This window comes from Phocoena phocoena, chromosome 8 (assembly GCF_963924675.1).
Source record: "Phocoena phocoena chromosome 8, mPhoPho1.1, whole genome shotgun sequence".
Classification (NCBI taxonomy): domain Eukaryota; kingdom Metazoa; phylum Chordata; class Mammalia; order Artiodactyla; family Phocoenidae; genus Phocoena; species Phocoena phocoena.
The window spans coordinates 2,773,409-2,785,731 of record NC_089226.1 but is presented as its reverse complement, the minus strand read 5'-3'; the positions used below and the strand labels follow the sequence as shown (position 1 = coordinate 2,785,731).

Below are 12,323 nucleotides of genomic sequence, written 5' to 3'. Positions count from 1 at the left end.
GTGTGCCTATCCCTAAACTACAAATCCCTATAGCTGGTAGAGAAAGCAGATAGGGCAGAATGGCTGAAACGATGGCAATGTTTCATATATATTTAGAGAGAGAACTTCCCAGAAAGAAAGGCTGTGAACCCTCGTGTAATTAGACAATAATAAACATGGAAGGAGTGATATGTACATTATAGTCAGGAAAATGGTCCAAAGCTTAGAAGATGCAGATGATAGGAAACTTGGATATAATTCTTGCTGTGCACTACATTGTAAGTGAAGTTGTGTCTTCAGGGTGTTTATCACGAGGCACATTTTCTGCCCAGATGGAGCTTATGGTTTACTGGGGGGGGGGGGGGGTAGGGCTGGTGGTGATGGTGTTGGGAAGGCAGAGGAGAGGGAAGGGCCAAGGTAGAGGAACAGATTCCGTTTTTGGACACACCAATGAATGATTATCCTACACGAACCCTGGACACCCCTCCCCCCCAACCCCACTCATTCAAACTGGATAGAAAAATCAAATAAACAGACCAACCAACCAAAGAAAAAATCAAACCAAGAAGAACAGAAACAAAACAAAAAGAAGCCCAAACTGGTTTGCTCTCCGCAGTGTAGGTAAAGTCTGTGATATGGAGAAGCAGGCGTTGCTCAGAAGACCTAAGGTTTCTTATCAAAACTTGATGAAGAAGTGGGCAAAGAGGGTCCCTGATAGCCAGAGGCAAGCCAGCGCTCTAGAGGCCGAGTTTACACCGTCAATGACAGCTCCAGGCCCTGTGTGGGAGAAAGAGAGACAGACCCATTAGCACATACCCAGAGGGCACCATCCTCATCCCCTGACGAGCACCGCATAAACATGCTTCTCCGTGAGCAGCTCCCACCCACCAGTGACCCTTCCAAGTCTGCGTAAATGGAAAGTGCCCACTGGGAGAAACTCAAAGGGGCTCATTGCTGGGGTGCCTGGACCCTACAGCCTGCTCTCAAAGACTGGGGTTTAAAAACTAAAAGAGGTAGAGGGAGGGAATGGTTAGACGTGTGGGCTGACAGGTTAGGGCAGGGTCTTTGTAAGCAGCGCCTCTACCTGTGTTCTCTCCTTGGAAATCGTGTCCAGAACAGACAGGGGTGGGAGGGCAAGGAGAGGGATGAGGGTCAGAGTGGAGGGAAGAGGTGGGAGGAGGAAGGAGAGGAAGAGAGGATTTTGTGAAACACAGGAGTCTGGGTGTTGATGTGGCTGACTTTTCATCTGGTGTGACTGGGATATTGGGGCGGCGTCTCCCGAAGCCACTGAGGAAGAATGAACACGTACACCCAGGGTTTTAAAGACTATGGTTGGGTTTATCCCAGCAGTCAGAGGTGCGTCTCCAGAGGTGACAGAGACGACCCCCGTTCTCAGGCCCAACAGCCACCTTACGCCCCTGCCTGGCAGGGCTCTCCCTCAACCTCTTTCTTTCTTCTTCCCTCTCTCTGGCCCTTTTACACAGCCCTCGTGAAACCCTCACATTCCGCTGTGAAATAAGACCACAGAATCACAGGTGCGATTCCTTTCCCTTCATCTGCATCCTTGAGAAGATCGCCTTGCCTGTTCCGAGGACCCAGGGTGGAAGGCTGAGTGTCCATCTCTGCCCCTGTATTCCTCCATCACCTTTATTTACCAGCATCAGAATTTAGGGTCATAAGCAAGACCAGAGTAGCCAGCGAGCAGGGAGCAGAGAGTATTCCGGGGAAAGCAAAACTAAGTGTTAATTAAGTCAAGGGATTAGAAGCAACCCTGTAGGGCCAGTGACAAAGGGATGGAGTGACAGGCAAGAAACAGGGCTTCACCACCTCCTTTACTAGTAAATTGGCTTGTTGGAAATAACTTTACTACTGAAAAAAGCCTCAGTGGTGCAGGGTCTCCTCAGACAGGAGCCAGGTCCTGTGGCTTGCTGGTCATTGTAATGGCGTGGATCCAGGCCTTGCTGGGCGGGCAGTGATGCTGTCAGCCTGGGGATGGATGGTCCTCTCACTCCAGCAGCTGGCATCCACCTGTTCCCACCCCAGGGATCTCAAAAGGACTCCTTTTCTTCCTCTGACTTACAATTCTCTGTTTACTAAAAATTCATATTTACTCGATACGTCGAGAGTCTTGTTCATCGTTTTCTGTACTTTTGTTATAGAGTATTTGCAGATAGGGGCAGAGTCCAGTCCTTAGCCCATTGCTGTGGTCCCCACGACAGCTTCATAAATATTTATAGAAAGTAGCCTGACTCTGAGGCCCCATCAGTCCAGGCATATATCCTAGGAACTGTACTGGCCTACGGAATGTGCTGAGTTGGAAAAGGCCCAGTTTGAAGCGCGAGGTAATTCTCTGTTGTCTTCTGCAACAGATGAGTGATTTAGATTTTTAAGTGAGTTTAAAAGGAAATGGGCAACACAGATGTATAAGACCCATATGTTTTTGTAAAGAATATTTAAAGTATATATTATATATATGATATATATTCACTAGTTATATATATATGTATATGTATGCATGTGTGTGTGTCTAATTCATTATATTGATATCAACTTAGGAAACAACCGAATGGGCTCCATTCTAGACAGACAGAGGCCTTTAGTTTAGGAATCACTTTATTCCAAGTTCTACCAGTGGGCTTAGCATTTCTGGGGATGTCATGCTACCAGCACGTGGAGTATTCGGAAGTATTAGGAGCATTAGGAAGACAAAGCAGTGCGAGCTGCAGGGAAAGAGGGAGGAAGAGTCATCAAGACGGGAGGTCGCAGCGCCAGGAAGATGTTCGCGCTGCTGAGGCAGGGAGGGGTGTTGCAGCCTCAGCTGGCCTCAGCTGAGTTCTCCAAGGAGTGGAACTCTGAGGGGCCTCGGTAGGCACAGAGCCTGCTCAGCCCGCTCGGGGGGATGAGATACGGCATACCTAGATGGCGCTTTCTGTGTGCCAAACGTGACTCTAAATGCTGAACATCTAATCCATTTTATCTTCATGAAACCCCATGGCGTTCCTGTTTTATAGATGGGGAATTGAGAAGCAGAGCAGGTAAGTACCCTGCCCATGGCCACATAAGACAGTACACCCGGAGCTGGATTAGAACCGAGTCACTCTGTCTACAGGGTTGGCGCCCTTGATTATCACAACTCTTACTTCCTCTCTGTGGAAATCAATCCTTTGTGCATGTTTTTCAGAGGCCACGGCATCGTGGAATAATGGCCTGGGCATCTGGAGACCCAGTTTCTCCGTGTGACTCTGCTGCTTCCTAGCTGAGTGCCAGCTCCTCTCTGGCCTTGGTTCTCCCACCTGCAGCGAGAGGAGGCTGGGAGGGATGACCTCTGAGCTCTTCTCCTTTAGTAGCCTGAGTTACTGAATGGCTGCAAATTCTGCATCTGGTCCCAGAAGGGACAGCTGGGGAGCAGCCAGATGGCCTTTTCCAGTGGTGCAAAACCGTCACCACTCCTGCTTTCTGCACCCAGCATGCCATCTCCTGAGACAGCAAGAGGGCACCAAACATTCCTAGAGTTTCCTTTTCTGCAGCCTCACTTTCTATGCATTTTCAGGAAATTTTACTCCTTAGCAGGTATTATAAGCCCTGCTTTAAGCATCAGATGACACGGCAGTTTATCGTCAGAGTGCCTTTGGCCAATCAGTGTATGAGAAAGGGCTGAGCTATTCTGGCCTAAGCGTTTACCTAATCTACTAGGGCAGAGATTAAACTATCCGTGCTCTCCTCCTATGGATCCTGGACACATTTGAGATCTGGCAGTTGGGCCTACAGGAAGCGAGGGGCCTACAGGAAGCGAGGGGCCTACAGGAAGGCTCTCGGGCTTTGTTCAAAGCCGGGAGAGAGTGGCTCACGTCCGTGTACCATACTCCATGTTGGAGGAATGTAAGACAAAGGCCATCAGCGATGAACTGATCCTTTTTTTTTTTTGCAGTACGCGGGCCTCTCACTGCTGTGGCCTCTCCCGTTGCGGAACACAGGCTCCGGACGCGCAGGCTCAGCGGCCGTGGCTCACGGGCCCAGCCGCTCCGCGGATGTGGGATCTTCCCGGACTGGGACACGAACCCGTGTCCCTTGCATCGGCAGGCGGACTCCCAACCACTGTGCCACCTGAACTGATTCTTTAATGGCATCTTCAAGGTAAGCCTGACGCTACTGGAGATGAGGGGAAACAGGAACCTGGGCTGGGTCTCTCCCACAGGCTTCTGTGTGCTAAGGCCACGCTCCTGATTATGCGAATGAGTCTTTGTGCTTTAATACAGAAGCAGCAGTGGATTGCTGCCGTCTAGTGAACTGGTGTGGTCCCATGATTCCCTGTATGCATCTGCCCTGCCTTGGCCTCGCCGCTCTGTCTTTGCAGCCCTAAACCCTTTGGGGTAAAGCCTCTGACCGCTGTAAACGTGCAACCGACGCTTGGGACTTTGGCTTCAGACCAATTTGGGCTTAAATCCCGACTCTGCGGCTTGCCAGCTATGTGATCTCAGACAAAGCGCTTGCAGTTTTCTCCTTGGAAATGGGGGTAATAACGTGGAGTTTTCAGGATGAAGGACCGGAGAGATTAGGACAGTGTCTGGCAGGAAGTAGTCATGTGATCGTGGGAAGGGCTGCTCTGGTGGGACCATACCCCCTACCTTCCACTTGTTAGTTGAGGCTAATACTGGCTTGTTTCGACCTTTTCCAAATACATTGATCCTGAGCTGGGTTTTGGTAGGTGAGAATGAAGAGGTGAGATGGGTGAGAGAGACCTCTGGCCATTAGGGCCTAGGAGGAGGGTGTGGGGCACTGGGCAGGGCAATGAGAGAGTCCAAAGCCATGCTCTGTGGCAAGGCCAAGCGCAAAGGACCAGTCTGCGAGGGAAGCAGACCCCACGCTGGCCTCGGAAGCCATGCCGCCCACTCACAAACGTGCGCGGGTGCTTTCATGTGTCAGGCTCCGTTCCAAAGAGGAAGACAGGCACAGCCTCTGCCTGCACACACCCTATCTTCCATTAGCTTTTTTTTTTGGCTGCGCTACACTGCCTGCAGGATCTTAGTTCCCCGACCAGGGATCGAACCCGCGGCCCTTGAAGTGGAAGCTCGGAGTATTAACCACTAGACCACCAGGGAAGTCCCCCTATCCTCCATTAGGACCTAGAATTCCTCTGTGCTAGTCTAAATCAATAAAGGAACGCAAACACGTTTTAAGCCCTCACAGACTCTGAGAAGAAAGTCCTTTGGAATAAAATAATCCAACCTCCCTTTCACCTCCGGAGCACCCTGCCTGTCTGAGAGGAGTGAATTCAGGAACCCGGGAGAACTGAATGTGAATTCTGGCTCCACTGGTCACTCGCAGGATGACTGCAGACGAGACGGTTAACTGCTCTCAAACTTTTTTTTTTTTTTTTAATGTATAATATATGTGCGGAGGTGGTTTTCTCTGTACTTGCAGGGTTCTCTGAGGATGAGTGAAGATGATACACTGAGTATAAGTAAAGGATGAGTAACAGTTGGGTGAATTAGAACCAGGACCGTAACTGCTAGTCTCTAAAATAGTACCTTTTGTGGGGCTCCTGCTTTAAATAAAGAGACCCTGTGTATACTGAATTCTTAAAGATAATTGCCAAACACCCACTGAAAGCAGACGTGACTCTGGCTTAGCAAGTGACTGGTCTCTCCTGACAAGACCTGATGTAGCTCCAACCACAGGTAAAGGCTTCCCAGAGAAGGCCAGTTATTCTGAGGAAGTGCTTGTAGAAGCCCAGCTCTTTCTGTGGGCAAGCACCACGTTCAAGAAATCCTTATTTATGGCTAACAGTGACTCAGTCTACAAGAATAGCTCTTACAAACATCAGCCTTAATTAAATAGTTTTCAGGGATAAACTAAAAGTGAGAACGTGTAATTATGCCCTTTCCCCTCATTCCAGCCGCTCCTTTTCCCTTCCTCAACACTAAAAACGTATTGCTTCCTCCTTTCCTGAAATGGAGCATCTTTGAAAAGCTCACACGATGACACGAAGCCACGAAACCAACTGTGAATGACAACAATGACAACTAAACACCTTGAGGACACATGCAGACCAAAGTAAGTTAGCCCTCAGCACACAGAAAGAAGAGATAAAGAGACAGAAATGATCAAGAGATAAATTCCAGAAATGGTAAACGTCACAAAGGTCGATCAGTATGTGTACTCTGGGCCGGAGGGAAGATTTTATGGTATGGCCACGTGTGAGGCCCAGCAGCCGTAAGACAGTAAATAAAGAAAGAGGCAAACAGACAAATGAGTAAAATAAAGTCCACTTTGTAGAAGCTACTTACTTTGTTAGATTAAATATACTACACATTTTTAAAAAGCAAATTTGGTTGAGGGTTTAGCGTAGAATTAACCTGCAGGCCTAGCTCTCCAGGGAGCAAGGGTTTGCTGCTGCGCTCATGGGCTGGCTGATCACCCTCTGGAAGAACAGATTTTGAAAATCAAAGTACCCAAACTCAGCACAAAGCTCCCAGAAAACTATATAAGTTTACTGATGAGGATCCTGCCTCACGAGAGATTTTGAAGCTTAAAGATGGAGGGTCCACAACAAGCGAGAAAGGTATTGAAATGTCACCCTTTTCCTTTCCATGATTGCAACGAAAATAAGGCATACACGGTTCTTCAGCAAGAAGTTGGAAAGCAAAGTGTTGCTGTAATCCTACTAAAATAGCAGGCGGTAGGGTGATCACATGAAGGAAAGAAAAGAGAAAAATAAAAACCCGCAGCTGAGTTGGACTTGGTGATAGCGCAGTGAGATCAAGGAGGCATCTGAAGTCTAAGAAGATACGGTTTTGTTCTGGAATTCGTATGGGTTTTGTAAATATGAACGTGAACTATGTGACCTTCCTAATGAGGAACCAGAAGGATAATGATGTTTTTGGTGATTAAAAGAGGAGCGAGGAAATCCAATTAGACGATGTGTGCGTTACACTTGTTGGGGAAACGTAAGCCTGTTTTCAGCAGCGCCGGCGGACGAAGGTGCATCACTCCCCTTGAGAGGGAGCTTTTCCTTCCTTGTCTTTAATTACAGCCGAAAACGGGGCCCTGTGTTGTTCTACAAGGAAGATGAACGGGGCTTTGCAGCTCCAGGAAGGCATGAGGCTAAAGAAGCCAAAAAGGCAGCCATCTCTGCTTTGTGCTCCCACAAAGCCCAAGGCCTAGGAAGTTCGTATCAGAAGTTAATTCAAACCAGTCAGCTCATCACAACCCTGAAAAAAGCAGGGCTTTGGTCTGTGCCAAACCAGAAGCTGGGGCGTGTGCTGACATCAGCACAGCCCGAGCGCTCTGTGTTAAAGTCTAAATGCTCAGGCTAACGGCCAGATGTCAGTGATTCAGACGGAGCAGGGTAGGGGCGCGAGGCAGTGACAAGGAGCCTCCCAGGAATGAAACGTGAAATGTCTGCATATTTTTTCCTAATATGTCGGCATTTCGCAGGTTGGGGAAAACACAAATGGTGAGGCTGCTGCCATCAGCCAGAATCGATGGTGTTTCTCTCTGACTCATTCCCTCCCACCTGGATGTAAACTGTGGATTTGGAAAATAAAAATCATATACGTTATCAGCAGGAAATGGACAGGCACGTGCAGCTTTTGATGTCTCTGCAAGAAGAAATCATTTGATGAACGCCTTCCTAAACAGTCTGTCAGGATGTTTCTCACAAGGGAGAAAGACCCTGCGGGAGGGGACCCTAAATTTCAAATTAGAACTGGGACGTAAGGGGGGCTGGAATGCAAGGGAAAGTGTCAGCAATGTTGACTTGGCTTCCCTGCGGGGCGGTGGAGGAGACTATAAGACCTTTTGAGTATTTGACCTTCCTTTGGTTAGTGAGGAGTTTTACCCTGTAAGAGGCTGTAACGGATGCCCCACTGACTGGAAGATATATTTATTAATCCATCCAGTGCTTACTGGTCAATAACTATTGCGAGATACAGGGCTACATCCTTTAGTGCAGAAACAAATACAAACAAAATATAAGCCTAAGGGTGAACTACCAAGAGAGTCCAAAAGATGGGTGAGTGATTCTTCAGTGGGGTTCAGAAACGCTTAATGGATGGGGTACCGTTGAGTGGAAGCTTAAAGGGTAAGTACAATTTTATCAGGCAGAGAAGAGGGCAAACGCCTCCCTCTGTGACCCTTCAACACACTGGAAGAGACAGTGTACCTGTGGGTTAGAAAGAAACATGGGTTTAAGGTAAGACAGACCTGGGTGCAAAACCGGATGTTAACGTGTCCTTCTACGGTGGAATTCCTATATGCGGGAAGGATTCAGTCACGTGGCTTAAATTCTCTGAGCTCCAGGCGTACTTACCTCAGAGGGTTCTGAGCTGTCTGAAGCCCCTTCTGGCTGACACCTACTAGCTAGTAGCTTCTTCTCTGCTCTAGTGCAGCGCTTATATTCTATTGTAAATGTCTATTTACTTGCTTGTAGGAGGTTGGGAAGTCTCCTCTCCCTCCTCTCCCTCTCTCCCTCTCCCTCCTCTCCCTCCTCTCCCTCTCTCCCTCTCCCTCCTCTCCCTCCTCTCCCTCTCTCCCTCTCCCTCCTCTCCCTCTCCCTCTCTCCCTCTCCCTCCTCTCCCTCTCTCCTTCTCCCTCCTCTCCCTCTCTCCCTCTCCCTCCTCTCCCTCTCTCCCTCTCCCTCCTCTCCCTCTCCCTCCTCTCCCTCCTCCTCCTCACGGTCCCTAAATCCTAAATCTAACCCTGGCACACAGTAGGCTCGAAACAAACATTCACTGAATCAATGAATTGCTGGGCAGAAGCAGCATAGTCGAGGCTGGACTGTGCAATAGGATCGGCCACGCCGGGCAGGGCGGGGCGGGTATTTAGCATGGTGGATGCAGAGAAGGCAGTGGGGAACCTGGGGCCACGAGGGAGGTTGATCTCAGAGCACGAAAGGCCTTCGAGGGTTTTCTTTTTTTAACATCTTTATTGGGGTATAATTGCTTTACAATGGTGTGTTAGTCTCTGCTGTATAACAAAGTGAACCAGTTATGCATATACATATGTTCCCATATCTCTTCCCTCTTGCGTCTCCCTCCCTCCCACCCTCCCCATCCCACCCCTCCAGGCGGTCACAAAGCACAGAGCGGATCTCCCTGTGCTATGCGGCTGCTTCCCACTAGCTGTCTACCTTACTTTTGGTAGTGTATATGTGTCCATGCCTCCCTCGCGCTTTGTCACAGCTCACCCTTCCCCTCCCCATATCCTCAAGTCTGTTCTCCAGTAGGTCTGTGTCTTTATTCCTGTCTTACCCCTAGGTTCTTCATGACATTTCTTTGGTTCCATATTTATGTGTTAGCATACGGTATTTGTCTTTCTCTTTCTGACTTCACTCTGCATGACAGAGCTGCAATGAACTTTTTGGTTTTTTTTTCAGCAGGATGTGAACAGGTTCATTCTGAGTTTGGGAAGGGCCACCTGGCCCTGAAGTGGCAGATTGAAGAGAGATTATCAAAGACAAGGGGACCACCGGACCACCCACCGGTAAGAGAATGTCGTAGCCAGACAAGGCCCCTGCCCCAGCAGTGGCAGGAGGGCTGGTGCCTGCTTGCTCCGACCTGCTGGAGAGGAAAGGGTTAGAACGGCCGTGGAGACTGTAGTGAGGCGGTGGGTGAGAAGATAAGGTGCACGTTTGAGGAGGGAAGGGATGCCAGGGAGAGAAAGATGGAGATTCCCCTGGGACATTCAGGTAGCAGAGCGTCTTGTGGCTCAGAATTGAGGAGAGTGCTAGGGACACGGACCGGGGAGCCCCCAGACTGCTGCTCGGAGACTCTGGCTCCCGGGTGCCTACACTTCCCTGGGAGAGCTTGCCTACAAAGCACAAACCGGGAGGTTTTCAGGAAATGGGTCTGGGACCAGGCCCAGGAATCTGCATTTTTAAAGCACCCAAAGCGGTGGGCTAAGATACAACTCTTGAAGATGCCTGAAGACACAGAAGACCCTTCTCCTCTTGCTGTAATGCCACCCCTGGGCAGAAGGTGGAGGGGCTCGAAGCAGATTGAGACCGAGAGGGAAGAAGAAAGCCACAGCGAGTCACATCCTAGAAGCCAGAAGCAGGGTGTTGGGGGCCAGGGAGGTCTGGGGCTGAGGGGAGGCTGGGTGTTCGGAGGGACACAGGCCGTGAGACTGAGGCGTGGATTGGGCTGGATTGGAGGTGAAGGGAGGGCAGATTCGGGATCCTCCACTCCTGCACCCAGCCCTCAGGTCTCACCTGGAGCCACCTGGGGGAAAGGTGAGGTTGTTGGGAGCCTTTATAGAGGAGTGCAGGTGGGGGGCAGGGCGTGAACCAGCTTTCCGTGGGGGACCCTGGGTGAGGGAAGCCCAGGGTGCAGGATGAGAAGAGCTGGTCCGCCTGCCTTTAGTTGATGAAAATCCTGTCTCAAGAGCCAGCCTGATATGTATGTTTACTCTGGAGGAATGGCCATTAGCAAAAGAAAATACAGATTCTGTCCTCATAGTTTCCAGGGGCCAAGAGGTAGGCCTTCTTCCTGGCTGCTCTGAGGGGCTGAGGCTTTGCCTTGAGGAAACAGTCCTGAGCCCAGCTGTTGCATTCGCAGTGACAGGATTCCTCGGAGCGGTGCCCATTCCTGATGCTTAACTCTTGACGTGACTTATTTGTGTCGCTGCTGCAATTGCACAGATGAAGTGTGAGAAATCTGTCTGTCTCTCGGCAGCATCCCCCTCCGTTCTGGCTTTGTTTGCCTTCTCTGTCCCTCTCCCCTGCCGGTTCCAGTAATACAGAAATACCGACGTTTACACGGCTCATTACTGCCCCACACTCTCTGCAGTGCTGGATGTAATCAGGTTCAGAATGTTCCCTCCTTGCACCCTAAGGACAGGGGGATGGGGCCTCTTGCTCAAGACCCAGTGGAAGCAGAATGGGCTGGCAAGTCGAGAGAACGTGAGCGGCCTCTGCAAGAGGCAGAGCCATGGCCAGCAAGCTGAGCCCGCCCGGCCCTGCTGCGTGCGGACCCGGCCAGGCTCCAGGATGCCAGGGCCCAGGTGGCCTCCGAATGCCTCACCCACTCAAGAAAGCTTACGGATACTTCGAGCAAGTTGCTTGCAATAGGCACAGCACCTGCTGCCATTCCCAAGGTTACGGATGCCAGGTTTTGGAGATCTGCCTCTTAGCTTAGTTTCCCTTTGTTTTTCAAATTCAGAACAGAGACTTAGAAAGCTGGAAAGAGCCTGGAGTCTGTTTTGTTCTGTTCTTATATTTTACAGGCAACCACGGAACAGAGAGCAGCATGGTTTGTGCCAGAGTGAGGACTGGAACTCAGTTTTCCCCATCCCCGTGCTGGTCTGCTCTCTACCTTCCGTTGCCTCTCCAGTCCCGGCAGTGGTCCGGGGCTAAGAAAAGTGCACAGTGTGAAATGCCACTTTGAGTTGGCACGCAGCTGGGTGACCTGCTCTGTCTGTGCGGCTTCTGGAGGGGCAGCAACTGGTGACGGTGAGGAAGAAACATCCCACATCAAGGTCAGCCACTGAGTCATCGTTGAGCATCTCCCACCCTACCCATGTTGTCTCTAAGCACTTCCCGGCTCAGCCCGTCTTCATAGCTTGTGTCTTCTGCTTTCTTTCCACATTGCTTTCATCTCATTTCCCTTTGTTCTGTGTGTGGAGGTAGGAAACATAGGAAAGACATGTTTGTGTGAGAGGCCTGTCGTGAATGTATGTTGGGATGGGTTCACGGTGCAGAGTCCAAAGGGTCTCCAAAAACCAAGCTTCCAGTCTTTGACGGCAAACCCAAATGCGTGCCTGGGATGCAGGGTGTCTGTCTGTGTGGCTTTGGGGAGATTAAGCAGATCAGTTATAAATGTTCGAATGGTCCTTTAATAGAATGCATTCAGGTTAGGTGGAGAGGGGAGACAGAAGTGGAAAGTGGGTTCCAAATTGTTCACACGGGCTTTGTGTTGCTGGCTGCATGGGGATATGAAGCTGTGCCTTTCCTAGGAGCTCAACTGTGTCCTCCAAGCGCATATGTTGGAGCCCTAACCCCCCATGTGTATTTGGAGATGCAGCCTATAAGGAAGTGATTAAGGTCAAATGAGGTTATAATGGTAGGGCCCGACTGGCTAGGATTAGTGTCCCAATAAGAAGACACACCAGGAAGCCGTCCTCCACCCCCCAGCGCTCTCCCTCTCCTTCCTCTCCCTCTTATCCCTCACCCTCCTTTCCCTCTCCCTCCTCTCTCTGTCCGACTCCTCCCTCTCCTTCCTCTTCCTCCTCTCTCTCCCACTCCCTCCTCTCATTCTCCCTCTCCCCCTTCTGCCTCTCCCCCTTCTGCCTCTCCCCCACCCTCCTGTCCCTCTCCCTCCTCTCCAACTCCCTCTCCGTCCTCCGCT

General features: G+C 50.3%; 1 protein-coding gene across 4 annotated transcripts in view; it reads right to left on the bottom strand.

The window, feature by feature from the left end:
- Positions 1 to 304: 304 nt before the first annotated feature.
- OPCML (opioid binding protein/cell adhesion molecule like) overlaps positions 305 to 12,323 on the bottom strand; it is a 1,073,563-nt gene continuing 1,061,544 nt past the window's right edge. For 3 of the 4 annotated variants that reach the window (XM_065882987.1, XM_065882988.1, XM_065882991.1), the window contains one exon: positions 656 to 756. In XM_065882987.1, the coding sequence (XP_065739059.1) occupies positions 656 to 756 (101 nt within the window). Of the gene's footprint in view, positions 757 to 12,323 lie in introns of all 4 variants that reach the window. The other variant, XM_065882990.1, reaches the window with a different exon arrangement.